The 26,871-nt window shown below is 36.5% G+C and overlaps 1 protein-coding gene across 1 annotated transcript; it reads left to right on the top strand.

Annotated features, from left to right (window-relative positions):
• Positions 1–398: 398 nt before the first annotated feature.
• Positions 399–26,590, top strand: LOC110791998 (MAP3K epsilon protein kinase 1). Its single transcript, XM_021996788.2, has 25 exons — positions 399–646; positions 1,370–1,504; positions 3,665–3,685; positions 4,370–4,443; positions 4,538–4,628; positions 4,705–4,788; positions 5,969–6,070; positions 6,615–6,746; positions 7,743–7,814; positions 10,729–10,832; positions 11,458–11,539; positions 11,934–12,314; positions 14,254–14,580; positions 14,667–14,711; positions 15,264–15,443; positions 15,552–15,635; positions 17,083–17,174; positions 17,391–17,474; positions 20,423–20,751; positions 20,824–21,237; positions 22,300–22,685; positions 22,872–23,006; positions 23,648–24,054; positions 25,218–25,332; positions 26,193–26,590. The coding sequence occupies exons 1-25, from the start codon at positions 587–589 to the stop codon at positions 26,373–26,375; spliced, it is 4,119 nt and encodes a 1,372-aa protein (XP_021852480.2). The 5' UTR covers positions 399–586; the 3' UTR covers positions 26,376–26,590.
• The last annotated feature ends 281 nt before the right edge of the window (positions 26,591–26,871 follow it).

Below are 26,871 nucleotides of genomic sequence, written 5' to 3'. Positions count from 1 at the left end.
GACTTCCACTACTACCACTGACCCAACAGCAATTACCTATTAATCTATTACCTATGTGAGCGAAAATGTTAATAACTTATTTTATTTTTTATTTTTTCTGTAGACACAACAAACTTTTTTTTCCTGTATTGTCCACTATGAATTTAGTTGAACCCACATTGATACCGCCATGCTCATCTCTAACAAGTCTAACCCAACCGGAGTAAAAAAAGTGGAGTAGAAAGATTTTCAATCTCAGGTTGTTAATTTGTCATACGGCTGGAATCCATAGATTACAGAGCATTACTCCGTATAATCTACGTGTATAATCTGAAAAAACATTGTGTTGGACTGTCCCCACCTTTATTCATCACTTAAAATATTATTTAAAATACAAAAATAAATCCAGTTTATTAATTAGTTTTTACAGCAAAATTCCACCCAGCTTTCTCTCTCCTCTTTTCCCTCTCTCTTTCTCTCTCCTCCTCCCGCATTTTTCCGTCGATCAGCTTTCTCCGTCGATTTTCCGGCACTCCTGTAAAAAATGGAGTCGTAGATATTGCGGAAACCCTAATTTGACGGTGATAGAAATTTCAAGAGAGAGACAATGTCTCGACAAATGAGTTCGGCTCATTTTCATAAATCCAAAACCCTCGATAATAAATATGTAAGTCAATACTTTCTCTGTTTCCGTTTTTTTTTAAGGTTTTTGTTCTATTATCAGTGATTGTGGTTGTCTTCTGATTAATTAGTATAGTTTAGTTAGTTGAGAAAGTTGTTTGATTTAATTTGTGAAAGTTGAATTTTGGCCTTTTTTTAATGAATTTTGTTAAATGTAATTAATTTTGGTTAGCAGGTAAGCATTTTGATATCGAAGTTGATATAAAGCTTGAATTTCTGTGTGTTTAGTTGTGCTTTCTATGCTGTTTGTTTAGTTAAGAAAGGTAATTAAAAATGTCCCTTTTTCGGCTGAGGAGTTTCTGTAATTAAATTACGGAAAGTGGTATTAGCTTTTATTCCTCTTGTAATCGAAGGATGATACGTATTGATATAGTATTTTACTGGAGTATTAATAGTGTAAGAACAGCTTGCAATTTCATAGATTTCTAGGATATTATCATCCATTTGGTGCTGTTTGTATGCTATCTTGTGCTTTATTTTGTAAACATAGACAAATGTTATAACATAATCAATACTAGTTTGGTTTAGACCTTGGTGTTTGCTGGATGAATTCGGTTTAAATTACAATGGTTTAGTTGGTATGCAATGTAAATTGGGATATTTGAATTCACATGATTGAAAGACGAGGGCTTTTCCTGTATGAAAGCAAAATATGATATGTTCTGTTTTTGTTATTTTCATATGTATTAATATCTCTTTGTAACCACAGATGCTTGGTGATGAGATTGGGAAAGGAGCTTATGGTCGAGTATACAAGGGTTTGGATTTGGAGAATGGAGATTTTGTGGCTATTAAGCAGGTTTCGTTGGAGAATATAGCCCAGGAGGACCTCAATATCATAATGGTCTGTTTCTAATTCTTGCTTACCTCCCTTTTGCCGCTTAATTTTAACTTCACAACGGTGAAAAATGAGACTTTTTAAAAGTTATTCTAGGGCCCCCAGGTTTAGTTTACGGTGCTAACTATTCCTAAATTTCCTTGAGAATCTAGAAAGAAAGCTAAGCCTTCTGAGTTATTCGTGCCCTTAATAATGTGAAGAGAACATTATAGTTTATCTTGTAGGTTGAGGCAGATACCAAGATGTGTCAGAATGTAGGATAGAATGGTTGAAGTTACTGTTTTGATACAAGTGCTCCTCTTCCCCCTTTATGGGATTGTTAAATCCTTGGCTTGAGGTTGATATGGGTGAGCTGATGTCACTAAGGGTGAATTTCGAGTCTTCTATTCTTGGTAGCTTTGTCCTTGTTAGGTTATTTAGGTCTTGAACCGATGATCAACACTCCTAGAACAGTGTCTTAAGAGTCAAGCAGATTGGAATATGTTATTTTTACAATTGGTGTTGCTGGTTACTTTATTTTATTGTAACTCTTATTTGGTGCACTATGAATTATCTTTGTTATGAGGGTTTCGTTGGGTGGATGAGAAGTTTGAGAGGACTGACAAATTCTCTTGGATTGGTGGTTGTTAAAGTGTTCTTCACATTGGGCGTACAACATTTTTATAGGCTAAACCAATGGCACTACTAAACTTTTGTGGAAGACATTAAAACTTTATTTGTATCTAAATTCATTGTTATCGTATGAAATATGACTATACATAAAGACACTGTAAATCCAGGTTGCTTTTTCACTAGAAAATTTCGTACTCTGATGGCTTTTCAAGATTTAAGAAATCTGTTTCTTTCTAAAGAATTATATTAGGGGGTGGCTATGTTTCTCAGACTAGGGTACTAGTGTTGGACACAAGTACATGTCCAAGTGTCGAATCGGCTTAATTGTGGAATATCTCCATGATTTTAGACCGAAACGAAGTGTCGGAGTGTCCATACCCATGTTCGAGCGTCGATGATTCAACACGGATACTTGAGGTAAATTGAAGAGTCCAAGGAACATGAGAAGATGAGATTAATGCTAAATTGGAGCAATGGAAGCAAAAACTAACCTTGTGGTGTAGCTTAGTTGGAGCAAGATTGAGTACATGGAATGTCGTTTTAGCACTAGAAGGATGTCAAGAGAGAATGTAGTAGCATTGGGTGGTCAGGAGTTGTCCAAGAGTAGGTGTTTTAAGTACCTTGGGTGCTTGTTTTAATTTTGCAGAGAAATGGGGAAATTAACCAAGATGTGACCGCATAAAAGTTCGGGTGGCTAAAACTGAGAGAAACTGGTATTGTGTGACCGCAGTGTACCTTTGAAGTTAAAGGGAAAATTCTGTCGAACAGCCATCAGACTAGCGTTAAGGTATTTGGCTCGGATTGTTGGGCATTTAGGAACAATCTTATTCGGACAATAGGAGTAACAGAGATGCATATGTTGAGATGGTTTTTGGGAACACCTTAAAGGATAGAATTAGAAATGAAGTTATGAGGAGAAGAGTTGGAGTTTAAAGAGGATACAATCGATTGCGTTGGTTTGGGCATGTGAACGAAGATCAAAAGATCTCCCCCAGGGTTGGGATTATGGGATCTTAAAACAAGTCGAGGGAAACCAAAGATGATTTAGATGGAAGGAGTTAAGAATGATATGAAGAAGTTGGGTTGACCATAGCAAATTAGACTCGATAGACGGGAATGGAGGGAGGGGATCAAGAGTGACGATCATCGGAGATTAAATATCGTTCATGTAGCCGACGCTGTCATTTGGGGTTAAGGCTCTAATATTATTGCCGTTGTGGTTATCTAAAAGGTTGTTGATGACTGATAACTGTCCACCTCAAACTTAATGAAGGATTTTGTACATTTTTATACTGATTTCCATTCCCTATTTTTGCTACCTTCCCAAAATATGTGGTTTCCTCTTTTTTTATTTATTTATTCCTACCGTGTTTCAGTTTCCATACGTGGATGGTCATTTTATGTTAACTTGAAGCTTTTTTATGCATTCCCTCTCCCATGAGCCATGACCCGTAAAATCAAATTGCACTATTTTTTTCTTCTTATGCTAAACTTACCTTTGGCTTGCTGTGTGATTATATGAATTGGCTTGGCGCGTGGAATGCATATCTACAGCAAGAAATTGACCTGCTGAAGGTAATTTTTGTCTTTGCAGAACCCGGGTTCACTTAAGCTGTCTGCATGCCTTGTATTATCTTATTCTCGCAAAAGGCTTCCAGTAGATCATGAGCTGATTAATATTTGCTTTGTATCTCTATTGTGAACTCTTCTGCCTGCAAGTGGACATGTACTTTGAATGGGTAGCAATTGCATGATATTCTATAAGATCAGCAGTGGATGAAATATCGTGAAAGAACTTAAAAAAGCACTATAAGGCTGCCAATACCATTGTATTTATGTGAAGCTGATGTTGTAAAGCACCAAAGGCCTTTTTGGTTTTCCTGAGAAAGTCAAGAAGGCCACTTTTCTGCGAAACGTTGGGGCTTCATAAACTTACTACTAAAGTTTCTAGAATACTGACGCTGAGAGGTGTATGGCATCATCTGCTGAATGTCATTAATATTGTGCACCACCTCACTGGTTATTTTATTGATCTAAATTACACCCGTGGCACGAGTGTGCGCTCGGTACACACACACGTTCACGTACATGTGTAACGCTCTTTGCAGCAACTTGTTAGCTTATGAAAGGAATTCCTTTTGGGAAGAGTGATTGCTGATTTTTGGTTTTATGTTGTTGTTTTCATCTGTACTGGTGCTTTTAATTTTTGTGCATTCTTCATCATGTGTGCACTTTTGAAACCCTCTGTTTGTCTTGCAGAACCTTAACCACAAAAATATTGTAAAATATCTAGGATCCCTAAAGACGAGGAGTCATCTTCACATTATACTTGAGTAAGTAATTATATCTTAAGCTTCTTTGACTTAAAGCAGACAGCGTTGCATATGCGTAAACCACTCATATAGTTGTCAAATCCTGTTTTCACAGATATGTTGAAAACGGATCACTCGCAAATATTATTAAGCCAAACAAGTTCGGGCCGTTTCCTGAACAACTAGTTGCTCATTACATTGCTCAGGTCTGCTTTTTCATCCCGTTATTTGTATTAATATTTCTTTAATTGCTTGTGCTTACCCATCAATACATCTGATTAGGTTGTAGAAGGTCTTGTTTATCTCCATGAACAAGGAGTTATACATCGTGACATCAAGGGTGCCAATATACTTACTACAAAAGAGGTATCATTTGTATTTCATCAACTTTTTAGCAAATATAATGCAGTTGTCTTGAATATTGGGGAGTGGTGCCAGACTTCCAGTCCCATGATTTCCATCTGCGGAATGCGGGACTTGATTCATATGGCGGGTTACTAGCAATGTGTTTCTCACTTCCTCCCCTTAAACCATCTCCTACTGGGTTCAATCTTACCCGTGTCAAAAAACATTAATGCAGTTCCTTTTAACTCTATATATCCAATTTGACATTTTACTAAGTTGGTAACTTGCCCATTAGTTACAAAGTTCCTTGCAATTGTATTTCCCATGCACGACTCTAGAATTTCCAAAAAACATCTTACACGATATGTGGAGTTTGTATGCTTGCTTGGATATTTGTGGTGCATGTCAAGAAGCAAAGTTATAACAAAAAATGAGTTTTGTCCTATGTGGCTTCTACATACTTCTAGCACTTCTCACCGACTGTCACTTATCATTAGGAGGGAGCATTAAGATAAGTTCTCAACATTTCTGGATGTTTTCTAGAAATATAGAGTTGGGCACACAGTTTAAAGACAAAACAACGCACAAGAAGCCATACACTACAAGGCTTCCTAAATATATTAGCCCTTCGTGTACACAATCTCCCTACTTCACTATTCCACTTAACTACTCCTTTATGAGTTTTTCCCTACATCATGAGAGTTGTAATTTTATCCCTCACCCTGATAATTTTGATTTTTTTTTTTTGAGGAATAATAATTTTGAGTTCTTGTATACTCCTATAATCCTATTTTTCATATAGTGGATTTTCATGTGCCAGTTGTTCGTGGGTTATTTTTCTTATAGTTGAGGATTTTTCCACGTAAAATTGTGTCTTTTTATTTTACCTTTCTTACCTTATTTTCACATCTGTCAATTTCCCTTAATCTCTTCATCTTTGCCTCTGCTCGCACTCATAGCACTAAAAGTGTAAATTCTATCCTATCACTCATATGCCTGCCACTAGGTGTGAAAACCCCAAGGGGGTTTGAGTGAATTAGGTAGCTCGGTTGGCACCTGAAAGTCTAAATGTCATGCCCGTCAGCCCAAGTTTCTATTTACTAATTTGTTTTTTGCAGATGTTTATAATTGTAAACCCTTTTTGTATCTGTTATGTACTTGTAGATTTTGAACTAGAATGTTCTGTAAAATTACTTTACAGGGTTTAGTCAAACTTGCTGATTTTGGGGTGGCCACGAAGTTAACAGAGGCTGATGTCAATACACATTCTGTTGTTGGAACACCGTATTGGATGGCTCCTGAGGTAAATTTTAGCTGGTAGTGAGATTGTTAGCAGTTGCTATGTCTTGTTCAATTTTCTGGTTCTATTCTTATGCTGCTAAATTCGTGGTAAGATAAACATTCCACGGTTCCACGACTTCCACCCCCAATCCCCCCCAAAAAAGAGTACAGGAAGGAAGAGAGAGAGACAATTAAGAGAGAGACAATTATTTAGGATGCCAGAATGTCTAACTGCATGGTGAGTGATAGATCCGTAGGATGAACTTCAAGGCAGGTAGACATTCATGCCAATTATCCTATATATATATCTGGGCCATTGCTGTGTCGAACACTAGTAGTGTAGTACACTTGGTTTCATGCCAATTTATATATATATATATATATATATATATATATATATATATATATATATATATATATTTATATATATATATTTATATATATATATTTATATATATATATATATATATTCTGGGCCATTGCTTACTTTAATTTTCTGCTGTAGTTGTTATGTTTTTTGTGATATGTTTGAGTTGCATGTTTCTGAAGGTTGTATACCTTTTCAGGTAATTGAAATGTCAGGAGTTTGTGCTGCATCAGACATTTGGAGTGTTGGATGTACTGTGATCGAACTTCTTACATGTGTACCACCTTATTATGACCTGCAGCCTATGCCTGCTCTCTTCCGTATAGTTCAGGTTTTGTCATCTGCACTCTACTGTGTAGTTAAATTATGCACATTGTTGCTAGGAAGCATTTTTTTTGGTGATTTGTATTCATGTGACATCACTGTATTTTAGCCTTTATCTTATTTAATGTTTGTACACATTTCCAGTTGTTGGATTTCATTATTTGAATTGATCGATACCTTCCTTTGTCTCTTTCATGTTTTACCTTGAAGAGATGGTTAATAAAAGCCCCGTCACATGAAGACAAGCACCTGTCACTGTTTTTCTCCAGTGACTGTTTCGTAATTGGACAGTCACCGTTGTCCTCTTGTATCATTTACACTCTCTTTAAGCTTGTGGGGACTTCCCTATTAAGAAAAGGAGAGTGAAGGAGCATCTTGGAGACGAAACTTGTTTAAATTGTATTTTCCTAACGGGCTTTAGGTTTCTTTTCCCGGAGATAATTTTTGTTTTATAGTTTACTGTAGAATTTGTGAACCACAGCCCACAGGTCCACAGTACCAGTACATCTCTAAGAATTTGAATACACAACTCCACTCTTTTGCCAAGACTGTTCACCCATTTGCTCCAGATGGATATTGTAGTGCTGACATGAAAGCAGCACATATTTACGAATTACTCCACAAAAGTTATAACCCAATCTTTGTTCCTGTCAAGGTGTGCAAGTTGCTCACCGTAAAAGCATAATTGACTAGCATTTTTTTGATTAATGCAGAGAAATTATAGAAGACACCAAGGGTGTGTCAGTGTGTCACCCATATACAACAAGTAGGGCTAAGTTTTTTTTTTTTTTTGAAGGAAAAGTAGGGCTAAGGTAGATGTGTCTTGAATACTTATTCACATTTTCAGACTCTTTTCTGCTGTTCTGCAAGTTTGTCAATGATATAATTGAAGCTGAATGTTGAGTCTGCAGAACCGAAGCGGAATCTACAAATCAGAATACCAGGAGTCCTTACGGTATAACGTGCTGGGGCTAAATTTGATTTTCTTCATCTTGTTTTTCAGGATGAGCATCCTCCAATACCAGATGGTCTATCTGCTGACATGGCTGATTTTTTGCGTCTATGCTTCCAGAAGGTATTTGATTCTAAAACTTTCATTGTATTTTAGTCAAAGAAATGACTTACAGTTGCCTTCATGAGTTTAATTGATATCTTGCACGCTAGTTGTAATGGCGAGATTAGTGAGGCTGATGATTTGATTTTCAATGCATGGCTTCCAAATGAAAATAACCTGAGTGATATTGCAATGAAAAGGAAATCCAAGATATTTTCTGGTGATTGTACTTGTTTTGTAAGATAGAAGAAATTTTTTATTTACATCTATAGAAGAATTCTTACCAAAGAAATGGCATGTCAATTACACTGAATATTACTTCCTCCTTGATTTTTTAGTTGACACTTTATTTTGGCACATGTATTAAGAAAAGGTGCCAAAGGAAGGTAATATACAATAATACCCACTAACACACTAACCATACCACATACCCACATAGGGTTAAATAAGAAATTCACATTACATAACTTACCATGGAATTAAAACTCGACCGTTCCATTACGTAATTGCCGTTCTGTAACAGATTTTGGATTTATCGTTCCGCGAATCCCCGTTACATAGCGGTTGCGTTGCCCATTACATAACGGTGAATCACCGCGTTAGAACGTTTTTTCCCGTTACACGGCCCTTTTGTACAAATTGGACAAACATATTTTGGTAGTTAGTTATGTATTTTAAAAATAAGATATTTTGTAGGAAAATTTGCTTTTTACCACCTAAACAAATCGAAAAATTATTTTTTACCACCTAAAAAGTAAAAAGTTGTATTTTACCACGTAAAAGAAAATTAAAACTTGTATTTTACAACCTGAAAATAGATGGGGCCATAATAACGGTAATATTCTTATATTTTCTCTTTTTCCACGATTTCCATGTATTTAACTCCGTGCTCTTCCCTTACTTCCTTCTCTTCCGTGAATTCACATAATTGTTCCTACCCATTCATTCACAAAATTATCAAAGTTCGATGGAAGTAAAGAGATAAGGGTGAAGGAGTTAAAGAAAATCGCAAAGGGAGTGTAAAAAATTGGAAGAAAATTGAATTATTGGGCCTCCCATAACGATTTCAGCTATTTTTCCGTTTTCAGGTGGTAAAACACAAGTTAATTTTTTTTTACGTAGTAAAATACAAGTTTTAGTTTTATTGGTGGTAAAAAACAATTTATCCTTATTTTGTATGATCATTTGTTCACAAAATATGTCCCTTACTCACATTATGATAGGGTTTGTTAGGTTGTGTTGAAATAATGTCTTTTAACTTAAAAGGTATAAAGAAAGCTTAAACCTAGTAATATGATTTTTTTTGAGAATTATTCACACCTTGTTAGCCGCGGTCCGTTCTATTTATCCGTTACAAGCGGTTTCCACGATAACGCAACCGTTAACGCGATCGCGACCGCATCCGCGATTTTTTTCTATGTAACTTACCAAATAAGAAGTGTGTCAACTAAAATGAACTTTCCCAAAAATGGAAAGTGTGTAAAATTGTAAACTAAAAAAGAATGGAGGAAGTACTAAAATCATGCTCATAAACTTTTTTGGAATAGCACCAAAGGGAGGCTAAATATAAATCATCCCATTCTGAAGACTCGTGGATCTTTTTTTTTTCTTGACAACTTTGTCTTTCCTTAATATCCACAGAAGTCATTTGATGGCTGAGGTTGTGGGGTCATTAGGTCATAGATCTTCTACTATCCCCCTTAAATGTAGCATTGGTAGAAAATGCTTCTTGATGGGTTGTGAACAAACTCATTTAACCCTATAACCGTGAAGAAATATAGTTACATGACTTACATCACAAACTGAGAGATAAGGGGAATATCAAATTTCCATTAGTTGAACACAATACACACTCTTGAAGGGGACTTGTGTCGGAATGTGACTGCTATATATCTTGATTGTCAAGAATGTTTGCCTTTCCAAGCAAGCAACCCATACAAATGCGGAAATGCCTTTATCTTTGTTTTGGGCTCCGGTTTTTTAATGTTAATAGAAAAAATGGAAAATGGGGAGAACGTGGCAGTTTTTGTGGGGATTAAATAGGTGAAGTGGCTATGTAAATCCTCTAACCTAAGCCTTACATGTGAAGAGCTTGTGAAGGCACAATTCTCTAACTTTCGTTAAAATGTTTTAGACCCACCCATTTCCCAATCTCGTGAACTCGTCTTAACTCTTAAGGTGGGAACTTTATGACAATATTTTTTTCACTAAGAAGAATATAGAAATGTGTGGATTATGTAAAGTTTAGAGGTAAAATGCTGATGGAATGTTTAAGATAGGTTTGTTACAATCCTACTCATAGCACCTGGTAAAGGGAAGTAATTTTTGATGGATAAAATTTTGAAAGTGTTACATGGTTACCTTTGTACATTATGAGTGATTTGAAGGGATAGTTTTTATTTAAAAAACAAAATTATGTCACTAAAAAAAATTATTTTTTACATTATATTGGGGTAACTTTACATCTGCCTTGCAATATTTACTGTACACCAAATGTTATTAAGAATTTGTGTTTTTCTTATGCATGCCTCGCTTGTCACACTCTTTCTCCTACCGTCCTAAAATTGTGGCATTGTGTGTCTATAGCAAGTTTAAGTAACATTAAGGAATGGAGGCTGGAGGGAGTGCGTATTTACAGAGTGATATTCTGCAATGCATACTTTTAGATTTCTCTATTCAGAAAATGACTTGCTGATTCCTAAGTTTCTATTTGTTTTATTCTTGACAATTACTGTATGAATATTTATTAGAGAAGAATATTCTTTTTCATTCTTCACATGTGCACCCATTTCTTTTACAAGGACCTCTTCAATGCTCATCTAGTGTAGTATGCAGGTACAGTAGCACTGAGACTTACAAAAAATTGAGACGTTTCCAAAGGGTGGGTGGGGAATTTTAGTGTAATTGTCCCTCTGAACTTTTTAGCTCATTTCAGGACGCCAGGCTTAGGCCTGATGCCAAAACGCTGCTTTCTCACCCTTGGATACTAAACTACAGGCGTACATTACAGCCATCCCTTCCTGCAAGTGATGCAATTAGGTACAGCTGCTGCTTTTCCGGTTGGTGATTTTTTTTTTATGCTATTGTTATTTGCCTTCCCCTCCCCTTCAAAAAATGGTTACTCTTGATTGTCTTTTAATAGCTCTGTTGCATGAGATTCTTTATTCAATTTTCTGGTTCTTCTAGGTTTTCATAGGTTATTTGCATGGAATCTTTTAAAGAGAAGGAATAAGAAAGTAAGTTTGCAAAGATGATGTTCTGTGTGGATCCTTATAAGAACAAAATTTTAAAAATGTACACCGCCTTCTGATAACTTTACTCCGACATAGAAGATCTTGACTGAATATGCTGATTAAGAAAAAGTAAGGAGGACCAAACCTTCCGAAGTAAGATAAGCGAAGTAGAAGTGTAATCCTTGCCTCTTTATGGTTTGTTGTCTCTGGTGCAGTGTTATGGCAGTCCTACATAACTACCACACTCCAGTTTCTGATGAATTATGCATTTAATTATGTCCTTTAGATGTTCCATGTTAGTACTATCCTTAACTACGTTTGAAGCAAAAGATGTCTCTAGAAATCAGCTGCTTAGGCCATACTGTTGTGATTGGAACTTTCAGTTTTTTGTTTTACTTGGGAAAAAGTATTCAGTGACTCTATTAATACAGGAACACACAGGAAGGATTGATGGATACAGAATTGTCTAATGGGAATGAAAACGGTGTAGCTGAAAGCCACTCTGTGGATGAAGTAAGTGTTTCTGCTCCTGATAGTGACTTGTTTCTATATCTTGATGCAACATTTTTGTTGCTTTGGATTTTGATGGGAACTCTCAAATTTGTGGTGATTTTTAGTTTACTTCCTAAGCCTTAACTTTTTATAATTTTTTTTTACTGCCAAATGTTAAAATTTTATAAATTCCAATCCATGAATTCTGGGCAGCAAGATGTTTATTTAAAATATTGGAGAAGTTGGCGAGCAAGTAAAGAAATCGCCAACTCCTGGGTGGCTTGTCCTGAAATCGGCATTCCTTGACTTTTAGTGGTTCTTCTCTGTGCAGTGTTCACTTGAGCAGCGCAGATCCTCTTTTCCTCTTGTTTCTGTTTTTTGTTGTTGTTGTTTACATAGTTATTTCAAATGGTAGGTTGCCAGAAGGGAGACCTTGTTGACAGATGCTGATACAAGTACAGCTGACGATAATCAAGGGCTGTCTGAGGAAGTGAGCGGATTTTGTGACGATCTTTCTGCAGACCAAGTTCCAACACTAGCTATTCACGAGAAATCTGTTGCTAAATCCACTTCAATGATTTCTGCTCGTATTCAAGGTGCTGGGTCAGAGCAGATTAGTGAGCAAGGGCATACAATTGATCCGGATGAAGTGTTGACGAATGGTGAGGCGGCATCTCCCAAATCGAAGCGAAAGGATGGTGTATCTGGAAAAGTTGATGGGAAAGGGAGTGCTGTACATAAAATGAATAGTTTATTCAGCTTTGGGACAAGAAATCAAGATGAGAATCTTCAGAAGGTGAGATTGTTTCTCTCTTTTTGATTGTTTCATATGATGTTTTGCTAAACTGATATTGTTAATGGATATACGGTTTGATCTTTAGTTGAAGATTATAAATAATTACTTATTTTTAGGTTTTCCATGTTGTTTAGCTTATAGGGGATTGTTAGCTGCCTTTTGTCCCTATAAAAGATCAATATTTTTAATAAAGGTCCTATTATCACTATCTGTAGTTTCTGAATTATGTTTTTTTTTTTTAAATAAAAAATTCCTGGAGAGTGGAGACTTCCTCTTCCTGGTTCTTTCCTCCTTTGTTCCTTATATTGCCTTCTCTCTTTTTCCCACATAATAACTTTTAGGATAAGTTATGTCTTTTAAATCTCCTTGTTTAATTCATTGTGATTTATTTAAAACTAGATTAGAGTACCCAAAATTTGAGGTGAAATTAGGCATTGTGGTGAAAAATCGACCTTACTCTGTTTGGAAATGCCGTGGACTCCATTGTTATGAATGAGATGAACTGAAATGGAATGATTTTGTGAATTTGTTGATATGTTGTTCGAAGCCATTTCAAGAGCCATTTGGTTTGTAGAGTAAAGATTGCAAAAGCTAATGTTTTTTATTCTCTTTGAACTATTTGGCTAAGAAATGGGAAATGGAAGTAGTGGTCAACTGGTCATAGGAAGGGATGTGTTCTTTTTTATAAAAGAAGTTTCAAAAGTATTCGGGTATTAATTCTATATTCTAAAGTAATGAAACTCATTTGCATGGCCTTCCCGTTTTCTATATTGATTTGCCCCTAGCTTTTCAAAGCAAGTGACCCCACAATTTAAGAAAACAGAAAATTTCCCTTTTGGTTCCTTGACTTGTGGCGAAATTTCACTTTGCTTCCTTTTGCATATGGCCGCTTTGGTAGCTTGAAATGTACTGTCACTAATGGCACTTGGAAACAACCTCTCTGCAATTTGCAATTGCAGAGGTAAGGTTGCGTACGTTCGACCCCCCTTACCCCGCTTCTTGCGGGAGCCTCTTTGAGGCAATGGGGTAATGATAACGATGAATATATGGCTAAAGTTAATGAACGTTTACCAAAAATAAAAAATGTGAAAATTAAAGTGTCAGTGAGGGAGTAGGATTTTTCCAAATATTTCTTAAAGACGAAAAAACATAGAACTTGGTAAATTATTTTATAAATTACAAAAGAATAAACTTATGAAAGTTCTCAACTTAGTAATGACCAGTTGAATTTATTTTGAAGTTTTTCGAAAAGAAAAATCTTCTTTCTCCCTCAGAATGCATAGAAGTTAGTTGTATACCCATAAAAGTCCAATAAATTGTAAAACTTCCCTCAGAATGCAAAGAAGTTAGTTGGATTACCAAACTATAAAATATCCATGGCTAATTAAAATGTTTCATCCGGAATAAATGTAAGCCACATCATCTTCCAATGTGTTTGCGTCTCACAATCACCAAAGTCGAAGTATGCCAACTACAAGCAGGGGCGTATCTATTGTGTAATGTGGGTAGACAAATGTCTACCCTCTTTAATTATAATTTTCTGTATATAATAACAAGGAAAAAGGCTTAGCTAAGTTGGCATTTCCCTTAAGCATTGTATACAAGCAACCCAAGTTCAAAACCTTGCACCTGTAGTTTTTATTTTTATTTTTCCACTTTTCTTTAATGGGTTCTAAGCTTCTATGAGATATCAGACTTATATAGACACCGATTTTTGAGCAGTACTTCTAAAATTTAATTTATTTTACATCATACTTTATATTAAGTTCTTATTAAAAAATGTCTACCCTACTTCAACATCCTGGATACGCCTTACCGAAGTGAAATTTCTCCATTCTAGGGAACCAAAATGGAAAATTTCCTAATTAGTGATTCACATTAGTAGTTTTCATACGTTTAAGTAATTTGTCAAAATGTTGATTATGTGCGATCTTGCAAGGTTGCAAAAAAGGGCATATCTACGGGGAATGAGCTCAGTAAATTTAGTGACACACCTGGGGATGCTTCTTTAGAGGATTTATTTCATCCACTTGACAAAAATACAGAAGACCGATTGGCTGATACCTCTGCTTCCACATCCACTTCACATCTCAACCCAAGCAGTACAACACTTGAGTCTGGAAAGAATGACTTGGCGACTAAGTTAAGGGCTGCTATTGCACAGAAACAGATGGAGAATGAAATGGGGCAGGCGAATGGTGGTAATTTACTTCGCGTTATGATACGTGCATTGAAGGAGGATGTGATTGATATAGACAGCAGTCTGGTATGTTTGAAAAGGTTCTGCTTATTTTTGTCTTCATTCTTTCTAGTTTGTATCTGATGCTTTTTTTAAAAAAAAATTCTCTGCAGGTGTTTGATGACAAAATGCCTGGAGAAAACCTTTTTCCTCTTCAGGTATGTACTATGCCTTTGAAATTTCAGTCTTGTAATCATTTTTTTACCTGTTCAATATACCCTGATTTGACATGAACAGATGAAATCATCATTTAATGTTTCTTTTGAGAGTCTATAGCTGAATATTTTTTATCTTTACTCTTTTAACCCAGTCAATATTACAGTTGTATTCGGGTTCTATGCTTTTGAGATTACATCTACCTCTAATTATTTATGTTGCTCTTATTTACTTAATAAGTTTCTGAAAACTGTTTTGTTCATGTAAAATGTTAATTCGCGTGGCTTCTTTATTCCTCATGTATGCTTTCGTATAAGTCAAAAGTTTTAAGTATACTATGCTTCGTTGATAAATAAGCTATCTCTGAGCTGTTTAGCTTTTTTGTAAGTGATTTTTTCTAATATAAAATCATCATCAATACAATTCTATGGTTTTAAAGTTATGATTGCTCTTTTTTCTTGCAAAGCTCCTGTGTTTCTTTCACATGCACAGAAACGTTGTTCTTGATGTCTATTGAGTGGTTGAACTAAATATCAATATCTTGTTCTTGGTAGGCTGTCGAGTTCAGCAGATTGATTGCGTCTCTAAGGCCTGAGGAACCAGAGGATGTTATCGTGAATGCATGTCTGAAGCTTATCGCATTCTTTAATCAACGTTCTGAGCAGAAAGTTGTTTTTGTCAAGCAGCATGGTTTGCTTCCTCTCATGGAATTGCTTGAAGTTCCTAGACCTCGTGTATGTAACTTTTCAATATTTCATTTGGTAGTTGTTTTAGCTCCTATCTCTCACAGGAATAATATACACCAATTAGGTGGAACTTGTAATATTTGTACATGAATTCAGGTTATCTGCTCGGTCCTTCAAGTCATAAATCAGATAATCAAGGATAATACGGATTTCCAGGAAAATGCTTGTCATGTTGGCTTGGTGAGTTTCTCCTTGTATGTGGAACTCTATACATTTGTCCTTAAAAGACACATGTAAATAGTTACCAGAGAACATTAAATGATTTGATGCGTAAGTGTAGGTGCAGCTGGAGTCCCTGGGATCTGAATTACACTGGTTTTTAGCCCGTGCTATGTGTGGTTATATGTTTTAATCAAATCTACATAATGGTGTACGTTATTATAGTAGTTGAAGGGACAATGAACTAATCAATTTATTTTAACCATTAAGGATTTTTTGGATAAAACCACCTTTTAAAGTTCAACTTTTTGAAATAACCACCTTATATGTTTTAAAAAAAAAAACCACCTTAAATTTTCAAAGTTTAAGAAATCACCACCTTCTGTTAACTTCCGTCAAATGTTCCGTCAGTGGGGCCCACATCCAATGGCCAAACATTCGGAAGTTAACGGAATATTTGACGGAACATTTGACGGAAGTTAACAGAAGGTGGTGATAAAACATATAAGGTGGTTATTTCAAAAAGTTGAACTTTAAAAGGTGGTTTTATCCAAAAAATCCTACCATTAACGAAAATAGGATGTTATAAATGCAAATAATAATGAAAAATATAGAGAATCATGCCATATTTTTATTTTAAAAAAAGTAAAATTAAGATTTCAAGGGCAAATCAATTTTAAAAAAGGAAAAAAAAGAATAGAAAATCAGGGAGTGGACACGTGGCAAGCAAAACATCACGTTTTAAAATATTAGTATAGATATACTCTACTTTTATTAACAAGCACTTTACTTTACTGGTACTGTTCATCATTGGTTATCCTTACCATAAGCGGGAACATTTATGGTGGGTACTCGATTCAAAGACAATGGAAAAAACACTTACCTAGATCTCTTCTTTATTTTCCTGTGTTATTCAATAGAGAAAACAAGTGTGATAACCTCTTGTTCAGTTTTCCAACAGCTTGGAATGAACTTTAAAAGCTTCTATGGAAAAGGTGCTGAATACTGGTGCGGTAATCAGGAAGTTCACAGATCTCTGTTTGTAGACATGCTAGATGAGATTCTGAAAGGGACCAGTGCATGGAACAAATCTTCTTTGCCACCTTCTGGCCTCTTTATTTGTTCAGTGGATTGGGTTTGGACTGACAGAAAATTTATTGACATTAAAATATAGATCTACACATTGAGGGGAACGTCAAACCTGTAAAAGTTAGGACTCAGGCAACCTAAGAAAGTGTTAAATGGATTATAGTACAACTTGACCAATTGCTGTAAATACATAAGTGCTCCCATTTAATGTTCAGAAAATTAAAGAGATGATTGAAGTTCATACTGAAATCATATCGAGGACTTGGAAGCTAAAATTGCTGGTTTTTGTGTTAATGTATTCATTTTGGAATCCTATCTTTTTTTGGTAAACTATGTCTGTTTGTAATGCAGTTATGTTCATCGATGTTTAATGTCACAGATTCCTATTGTGATGGGTTTTGCTGTTCCTGATCGTCCTCGGGAAGTTCGTATGGAAGCAGCATATTTCCTGCAGCAGCTCTGCCAATCCAGGTGCTGTTTCCTTCTTTTTGTATACTTGAAATATATTGGTTGGATAGAGATCATGAAAGCCACTGAAAATACCTTCTACAATATTTTGCAAAAAACAAATGATGAAGAATGAAACATGTGTCAAATAAATTAGTGGAAGGCAATGACTTAACAAAACCGATGAAAAAAAGTGCATGATCCCTGGAAATGTTTTGACTATTGGTTTTCTCTCTGCAGTTCCTTGACTCTGCAAATGTTCATTGCTTGCCGTGGAATACCAGTTTTGGTTGGTTTTCTGGAGGCTGATTATGCTAAATACAGGTGAGTGATTGCCATCCAGTCTTTTATTTTTTGAACCAGCTATAGTTTTTGGTTATATCATAGGAAAGTTTGATGTCAGCCTCACACTTGGACTCTATTCCAAACGCCAGGAGCAGGAGCTGATCTTCGAGCTCTTGGATGTGGGTTTATGTTGTATACAAACTAGATTAGTCAAGAACATTGGATCATTGAATCACGACCTGTAGGTCACTGGTTTAGGTAAAACATTTCTCTAAAACAAGAATAAAGAAAGCCGATGCTGTTTCAATTTTTGAAGACAGTGTTATAAAAATGGGGAGAATAGTAGAGGTCAACTAACACTCGACATAGTAAATCTGAAAATAAGTGCACTTCGTATGATTAAATTCAACCCTTAAAAGCACCACCAGAGTAGTGTCAAGGGAAAGCAAAATGGTCGTGCCTTTTCTCTGTAACAACATGTTTGGAAGTATATACCCCCCCCCCCCCCCCCCCCCCCCTCAAAACAATCATTAAAAGTTCAGTTTGGCACTAATACAGAAGCCGGGAAAACTCACCTCAAACAATTTGGTTCTAAGAAACGTAGCTACCCATAATGTTAAAAGAGATGGTTCCATGTCTAATAACTTTCCAAACACAAAACATACATCTTGGTAGAGATGCACTTATTCATCAAGTCTGCAGATTCTCATTAGGCCTTTTAGTTTTCGTAGGACCTTAGTGCATACATGAAGGTGAGTGAAGAGAAACAAATTGCATGTGGAGATTCTTGTAAGCCATCATAGAAAGAGATGCAATGAAATGGAGAGTTAAGGTCTGTTTGTTTCGACTTTTTATTTATTTATTTCAACTTATTTGCTTCAGATAAGTTAATATAAGTCCAAATAAGTTAATGTAAGTTCAAATAAGTTAAGAAAAGTTAACATGCAGATAAATTCAGACAAGTTTAGACAAGTTCACATTTGTTCAGTTAAGTTCAGATAAGTTAATTTCAGTCAAACTCAGTTGAACCAAACAGAGTCTTTAAGGCCCCCATGCACACCCTCTTATATGAAGAATGGAAAAGCTTCTTCTAGGGAATCAGTCAACTCACCTAATTCTCACCAACAAAGTAACACCTAAGTGGTTTTTACTCTGTCAAGTAAAGTTTCCCGATCAAAATTTCTCTGTGGGGAAATTTTATCGTTTTTCCAGAACCACAAATGTCAAAGAGCGATTAAAACACATTTCTCCTAAAGTTGAATATTCATCACCTCAGACAACTTGTTTAAAAGAAACTCAAATCACCCTACAATCCAAGAAGAAAAAAGTTTCATGTCTCACAACTTCATAGCACATTAGACACTCGCATCATGACTGCTCAGGTGCATATTGTCATTAGTGCGGCTTTCTGGTGCCTTTTTCGACAAGCTTTCCGTATGAAGTCTTATACTGTCTTTGAGACCATAGATTTAGATGTGGAAATGAAGTGCTGTTAGAGATATGGTAAGTAATCATAGAAAATGCTACAAGTGAAAGGACTAGCCGAGTCCATTAAAGTATGTCGTCTTCCCGAAGAATTGGCAAACCACATACTTTTAATGCATTCAAGGAATCAATTGACTCACCTGATTCCCCTCAATTCTACAAAAAAAAAACTAAGAAGGTAAATGGTTATTTAATGGAGTTTCTACTTTCTACCAATCTCTGTGTTAGGGACACCGTTTCTGGATATTTTATGATCATCGTACTGTCTAACATACTAACTGGGAATTAAAATATAGAGCAACGTAGGGTTAGAATGTGGTTGAAATGAGGGAAGGAAATGAAAAGGATTACTCATCTTGACCCTTACTTTGAGGTCCTCCCTTGTAATACCTCTCTTTAACTAGCAACTTCATGTATAAATTTCAATAGGATGGAGTTAGAAGCCTGATACCTTTCGCTTGGTGTTTTTGATCACTGGATTTTTGTTGTGGTATCTGACTCACCAGTAAATTTCTATCACAAGGAGATTCTTAGACACCAAATCAACCAAGAGCCTAGCCTCCATCCTGTTTAGTTCTTCAAAGTTCAAACTAAGTCCTAGAGTAGTCCTGCTAAACTATATGATGCCCCCTATCTTTTTCTGTCTCACCTTGAAGACATCTCTCACGAGTCTCTTGATATTTCTATCAAGCGTCTTAAAGATTCTCTCCACTACAAGATCGATTAAAAAAAAAATTATGATATTTCCCTTTGTAAGAACACTACGATAGTTATGTGGAAGGGTTTGGGTCACACCGTCTCAGTTTACAGAGACAAATGCATTATAAAGATTGAGGCTTGATCGGAGGACACTAGATTGCTGTAATAACACATAAATATAGCGTGGCTGATCGAAGAATTAATGAATATGATCCTCAGGATGAAGTCAAACTTTATTGACCCTTACCTTAAAACCCTTTACAAAATCCAAAGCCCCACTCTTGGTAAATGTTCAATAACTAAAGTGAATCCAAAAGAAAAAAAGGGATCACCTCTTTTTGAGTGTTGACCATCAACCCCGGACAGTCGTTCCAAAATCTAGGATACCATGCTGTTGGGAGTTGACCATCAACCCCGGAGAGTAGATCCAAAATCTAGAAAGAAAAATAACCACCTCCACTCAATTGTTGGTGGTTTTTAACTATGACTTTCCTGAGTGAGATACTTGTTATTTTGGGAGAAATGGGAGAAGGGAGGCTTACCTTTATTCTCGGTGCTTGTTTTATAACAAGTGAACAGGTATATCAGAGAACACCTGGCGAAGCACCATATTTAGTGTAGAACGTAATTTCTTGGTTTGCTTATGAACAAAGGTTTTTTGTTTGCAGGGGGGGGGTCTAAGATCTTTGCTGTGTTGAATAAGGTTTTTATTTGGAGGGTGTCGTGTTCCCTATTATTATCTTGCTATTGCTCTTTTTTCTTAATGAAGCTTTGGTTTACCTAAAAAAGCTGTTTTTGTCCAGGGAAATGGTTCATCTAGCTGTCGATGGCATGTGGCAGGTGTTCAAACTTCAGAAATCAACACCAAGAAATGACTTCTGCCGGATTGCTGCCAAAAATGGGATTTTACTTAGACTTATCAATACGCTTCACAGCTTGAATGAAGCAACTCGACTTGCTTCCATATCTGGTGTTAGTGGATTAACCTCAGACGGTTCAGTTCAGCGGCCACGTTCTGGTCAACTAGATCCTAGCCACCCTGTTTTTAGTCCAAATGAAGCAACACATTCTGGATCAGATCCGGTTGATCTAAGGGTCCGACACAGTGCAGTTGAACACTCCTCGTCAACTGGTATGTGAAATGTATCTGTTCCGCATTCTCAAAAGCAAGTTGCATCTCAATCTCAATTCCAGTATTTTTCAGTTGATGCAGATAAACCTCAATCAAGTCATGCAATTGTTGAATCCTCAGCCTCGTCTAGATCAACGGACGCTGCGGACAAATTTGTTAATGTAGTTAAGGAGGCCACTCGAGCTGAAATAGATCTTAGACAGCACCGAGTTGCTGGTTCTTCCAATAGAACATCCACAGACAGGCCACCAAAAGTAGAAGGTGGTTCCAATGGGCTTCCTTATGCTGTTTCTTCTCAACAAGATCAAGTTCGCCCTCTCCTTAGCTTGCTTGAAAAAGAACCTCCTTCTCGGCATTTCTCTGGTCAGTTAGATTTGCGCCAGTTAGCAGGCATGGAGAGACATGAAAGTATACTTCCTTTGTTGCATGCATCTAATGATAAGAAGGGGAATGGTGAACTCGATTTTCTGATGGCAGAATTTGCAGGTATTCTATCTGTTTCTCTCCTTCCCATTCCGTCTTGTATATGTGTACGGGTATTCTGTCCATTTGTAGAATTTGGTGTTAGGGGTGTGTGCGCAGCACGAATCTTTCTATTAAGTTGTAGGTTTTGAATTTAAGCTCCTGTGTGCCAACATATGATTCACCTCAACACGGGTTGAAGTTAGGCCGTTTCCTATTGCTATAGCAATCTGTAGCGAATTAAATATTGAATTTTGATTGAAGGTGAAAGGTTTAGGTAGGTGTTGATATCCGAGGTGGAAAATTGGTTGTTCGGATTGGAGATATTCAGGTGCTGAGTTGCTAGGCTGAATTTACAAATTTCAGGTCAAGTTTGGTCTAATGCCAGTTTATATTGAAAACAATCAAATTAGTCGTGGTTTTTGTTTCTGGTCAGATTTGGCTTCCTAATTTCAGATACAGCTGGAGTGTTTGTTTGGATATTTTGGGGTTGACTTTTTTCAGTGTCCCTAGTGATATTGTGAATTTGTGATTGATGTTCTCCCCTTAATGTAAGTGAGCTTTATGATATGGTGCATAGGGTAACTGGAACTCTAGAAGAGAGTAATTCTCATACATTTGATGCCTTGAGTTGAGACTTTTGTGCTTTGGTCTTTTTTCTTTTTTCACGGTATATAATTAGTTTCTGTGGCTTGTTTACATTTTGAGATTTAGCACCCTTTGTGCAATTGTGCTGCACATCTCCTCACTGGTATAAAGTTCTCCATAGTTGCGTGCTTCCACTTTACCAAGCTATCTAATACCACTCCTGAAGCTGCCACCTGAATTTGGTATGGAGTGTGTATATCTTTTGCACTTCAGAGCAAAGAGGTGTTTTGATTTAATTTATTGTCCTTTCAAACTCGAAAACAAGCAATGTTCTCAGTTGTATTGAAATAGGACCAGCTGCTTCAACTTTATTTTAAATCCTTGCGAATTTAAATAGGTTGTGTTCTTATCCATGGACAAACACACATTTCTTCAAACGCCTAGCCTTTCACTCTTACCACTTTTTTCGTAATAAATTTTGCATTTATTTCTGTGCAGAGGTCTCGGGACGTGGTAGGGAGAATGGAAATTCTGAAACGCCAAGAATTTCAAATAAAACAGCTGTTAAAAAGCTCATATCGGTAGCTTCTAATGATGGAGCTGCTTCTACATCTGGGCTTGCATCACAGACAGCATCAGGTGTACTCTCAGGTTCAGGTGTTTTAAATGCCAGACCAGGGAGTGCAACATCTTCTGGGCTACTTTCTCATATGGTTTCTGCAATGAATGCTGATGTTTCTAGGGAGTATCTTGAGAAGGTTGCAGAGCTCCTTCTTGAGTTTGCTCAAGCAGATACCACAGTGAAGTCATACATGTGTAGTCAAAGTTTACTTACCCGACTTTTTCATATGTTCAACAGGGTTGAACCCCATATTCTTTTGAAGGTATGCATAATGTTTGGAGGTGTTATATTACTTTGTGATCATATTGATCTGTTGTTCCATGGTTCTAATCAATAACAAAAAACTTCTTATCATTATTCATGCTCTGTTCGCCTTTTTTTCACTTCACAAATTGAATGTTGACCGGAAAAAATTGTCACATCTTATAGCTGATGTTTTCTGCTGCAGCTACTAAGGTGTGTCAACCATTTGTCAACTGACCCTAACTGTCTGGAGAATCTTCAAAGAGCTGATGCAATCAAACACCTTATACCTAACCTTGAGCTGAAGGAAGGGCCTCTGATTTCCCAAATTCATCATGAGGTTGGGAGTCACTATCTCTCTTTCTCTAAACAAATACCATAAGAGTACCATTGTCATTTGTAATGTTGATCATGTGGTTCTTTGTTGCAGTGATAAAGCATGAATAGATTCATATGATCCACTTCTTGGGTTACCGGACTTTATGAAGCTATGAGAGAATTTTAATTATTTCCTCCCTTATCTTCCTTTGTGGAGAAAATAGAAATCTATATATGTCTTATGTCATATGCAAAGTTTGAATCTAGTTATTTTTCTGCTGTACCTAGGCTGGATTTTTCCGCTTGGTTTTACTAATACCAGCAAGCAAATGTTAAATGATGTGTAGGTGAACATTGAACATGCTAGTTAACATCTATTCAAGTATGACAACTTATTGTTCAGGAACAAGTTTTGGTTAGGAGTAAAATGCTTTTTTTAATTTTTGAGTATTAGATGGTAATAACAAGCTTCCTTCATGTTGCATTCTTTCATGAGTTTAAGATGCGAGTTCCAAACTTATCGTAAATAGTTACTTTTTTCTTAAAACTATAGAAAACTGGCCCTAGAGGATATTGGGACTCCTTCCCCTCTGCTGCTACCCCTAATCTTCATAGTGCTTTTGACAAGTTCTACTGTTGCTGACTTCGTTCATTTCTCTGTAGGTACTCAATGCTCTGTTTAATCTCTGCAAGATAAATAAGAGAAGGCAGGAGCAAGCAGCTGAAAATGGAATCATCCCTCACTTGATGAACTTTATCATGTCAGATTCTCCCTTGAAACAGTGTGCATTGCCTTTGTTGTGTGACATGGCTCATGCATCACGTAACTCGAGAGAACAATTAAGAGCGCATGGTGGATTGGATGTATATTTGAGCCTACTTGATGATGAGCTTTGGTCCGTGACAGCTTTAGATTCTATTGCGGTTTGTTTGGCACATGACAACGACAACAGGAAAGTTGAACAAGCTTTATTGAAGAAGGATGCAGTTCAGAAGTTGGTTAAGTTTTTCGAGAACTGCCCGGAACAGCATTTCGTCCACATATTGGAGCCTTTCTTGAAAATAATTACGTATGCTATCCAACCATTCCCTTATTATACTTCGATTTACTTTGAGCCTACAAGTTCTTATGAATGTCTGTGTAGTAATTTGCTGCAACAACATAGCCTTTGCCCAGTTTTATCATAATGAAATTTTATTGATTCTTTTTCCTTCCTTATCTTACAAGAATTGCCTTTTCCGTAGTAATTAGACTGCTAGTCTTATACTGCACTTACATATAACGGGTTCAAACTTCAGTGGACTCAAATAGAAAATAGTAATGCAAGGGAGAAATTGGTCTGGCGTGGACCTGTTCCACTAAGTTTCTTTTGTATCCATGCACAAGTTACCCTTATAAGTTTTTAAGTGATCTTTTCAAGTGAACATCTAGAGTTACCCTTTTATGTGTTTAAGTGATCATTTTTAATAGGGTAATATATTATTCCCTAGTCCAACAATTGCCTGTTGGTTCAGTGGTGATTGGGGCTGAACTTGGTAGGGAGAACTCGTGTTCGATCCCCCGCAACAACAATTGGGAGGGGACTGGAACCTATTCACCCAGAACTCGGCCCCGAATCCGGATTAGCCCTAAGGGTGAACCGGGTGCTAACACCAAAATATTACTCCCTAGTCCCTCTGTCCGAATTTAATCATTACACCAAGCTTTGCAAAGATTTAATTTTTTGTGATATGTTATTGTTATCTGTTATAGTTTAACAGAAACGTAGATATGATGGGAGATAGTAGAGGAATTTTTATATAGTGAGAGAGGGTGTGGGACCCTAGCTTTTGGTAATTTGAAACTATATTATTCATGGGTCCATGCCATATAAGGAAGTGTGTAAATTAATTTCGGACGGAGGGAGTACAGTGCAATAATCAACTGTATGGCGTGGAAGGGTCGGTGGTGTCTTGTTATACCTATTAATACTCTTTTGGGAGTGCCAAGTCCAAAAGCTCATGGCATATGACGAGTCCAAAACTCAGCTCAAAGGAAGAAACACCTAAGCTACACAACAGCCCTTCATGTGAGACTTAAGTGCCAGTCTTGGAACTAGATTTTAAAAGTTAGGTCCAAAATAGTACTGGGAATTCTTTTGTTTAGTTAGATGTGCTATGTGAAACTGAGTCCTGTATCGTCTTGCAACTGCATTCATATTCTTACTATCATTTGTTTTAACACTAAATGCAGGAAATCACCCCGGATAAACACGACATTAGCTGTCAATGGCTTGACACCGTTGCTTATCGGGAAGCTCGATCACCAAGATGCTATTGCTCGGCTGAATTTGCTAAAGTTAATTAAGGTTTGTACTTTCAAGTTGAATTAATTATTTGTGGCTGTAGACGTTCATATCTTCTAAATTCATTTTGGCGGTAAGTGCCCCGTAAATTATTTCATTTTTTGTAATGAAATCTAGTAATAATTATGAAAATTTCATAAGTTCCATATCTGATTTGGCATCATACAATATTACAATACCATATCACCAGCTCCTGGTACGGCTCCTACCAAAAAGCATAATAAAGACTAAATCTAGAAATTGCATATAATGGGATTCCTTGAAATTTCAAGAGGTCACCGTTAGTCTTTATTATATCTCATAATCTGGGATCTGCATATTTACATATTTCAACAGCCTCTCATATTAATCACACTACAGGTGGACTTTGGAGTAGCATACTGTCCATTTCCAATAGAGTCAGTATCTGAGTTTTGGATTAAAATTGACTAAACTGATACAGCTCATTAAATTATGAGCACTTCTAAATTACTGTGAAAGTAGTAAAATGTCATTTACTAATGGATCATTGGTCAACCGAGAACTTCTCTATCTCAGGGGTCAGATTGGGTACATCTAACCCCTTTTATTCTGCCTAGGAGTGGATGGCATATGTTGTGTGTTTGATGATGATGCTCTAGTATAACTTATGAACGTATTTTTAATGTTCTGTTGATGATCCGACTGTCAAGGCTCCTTGTATCTTTTGTGTTTCTTTGGTGCCGTCATTGTTAATGATATGACTGCCTGTGAACACTACCTTTTAGGAGAATTTTGCTGTTATTATCGCCCGTCTGTTGATAGATTACCCGTTAAAGGGATGGGATCTATTGATTCAATTTTGTTGTGTAATTAATGCACGTCTTACAAACTGTATTATACAGGCTGTTTATGAGCACCATCCACGACCAAAACAATTGATCGTGGAGAACGATCTTCCACAGAAGCTCCAGAACTTAATTGAGGAGCGAAGAGATGGACAGAGATCTGGTGGCAGTGGGCAAGTGTTGGTAAAACAGATGGCGACTTCATTACTCAAGGCCCTTCATATCAACACAGTTTTGTAAATTTATCATTTAGAGCTATGTTCCTTTAATCTGTTTCTTTAATTATAGGTTATCAATGTAATTATTCCTCTGTTTGTAATTGTTTTTGACTCACCGGTTCACTGATTGGATATTGACTGTGTGTGGGGCAACGAGAGGTTTGCACAGTGTAATTTCTTCATAACATTGTCCAAATCAACTTTTTGCTAATTGATGATTAACATTTTTCTGTATTAGTTTCCGATCTCTTATCCCAAATTCCCAACCCTGCTTTGAGGGATGATTCTGTTATGTGAGCTTGCAAGCAGTTGGGATGCGCGTCATCCTTAATTTTGTTGGGAGCCAAACACCAAGTGATATTCTTTGTATGCACCAAACAAAGAAACGGCCAACCTTTTGTTAACGCAAGTAATTAGAGGCTCGTCACACCTCTGTTAGGTTATAAACAATTCAATGTCATGCGGAAAAATCATAAATGTCATAATCCAAATTAAATGCACATAATCAATTAGCATAA

This window comes from Spinacia oleracea, chromosome 2 (assembly GCF_020520425.1).
Source record: "Spinacia oleracea cultivar Varoflay chromosome 2, BTI_SOV_V1, whole genome shotgun sequence".
In the NCBI taxonomy this organism is placed as follows: Eukaryota; Viridiplantae; Streptophyta; class Magnoliopsida; order Caryophyllales; family Amaranthaceae; genus Spinacia; species Spinacia oleracea.
Note: the sequence above shows the minus strand (reverse complement) of the source record. Positions and strands in the feature narration are given on the sequence as shown.

Coding starts and splice junctions, on each gene's coding strand:
- LOC110791998 (XM_021996788.2), top strand. CDS start 587: ATGTCTCGACAAATGAGTTCGGCTCATTTTCATAAATCCAAAACCCTC. Junction 17,175..17,390: donor CAGCAGCTCTGCCAATCCAG/GTGCTGTTTCCT, acceptor TTCTCTCTGCAG/TTCCTTGACTCTGCAAATGT. Junction 21,238..22,299: donor TCTGATGGCAGAATTTGCAG/GTATTCTATCTG, acceptor ATTTCTGTGCAG/AGGTCTCGGGACGTGGTAGG.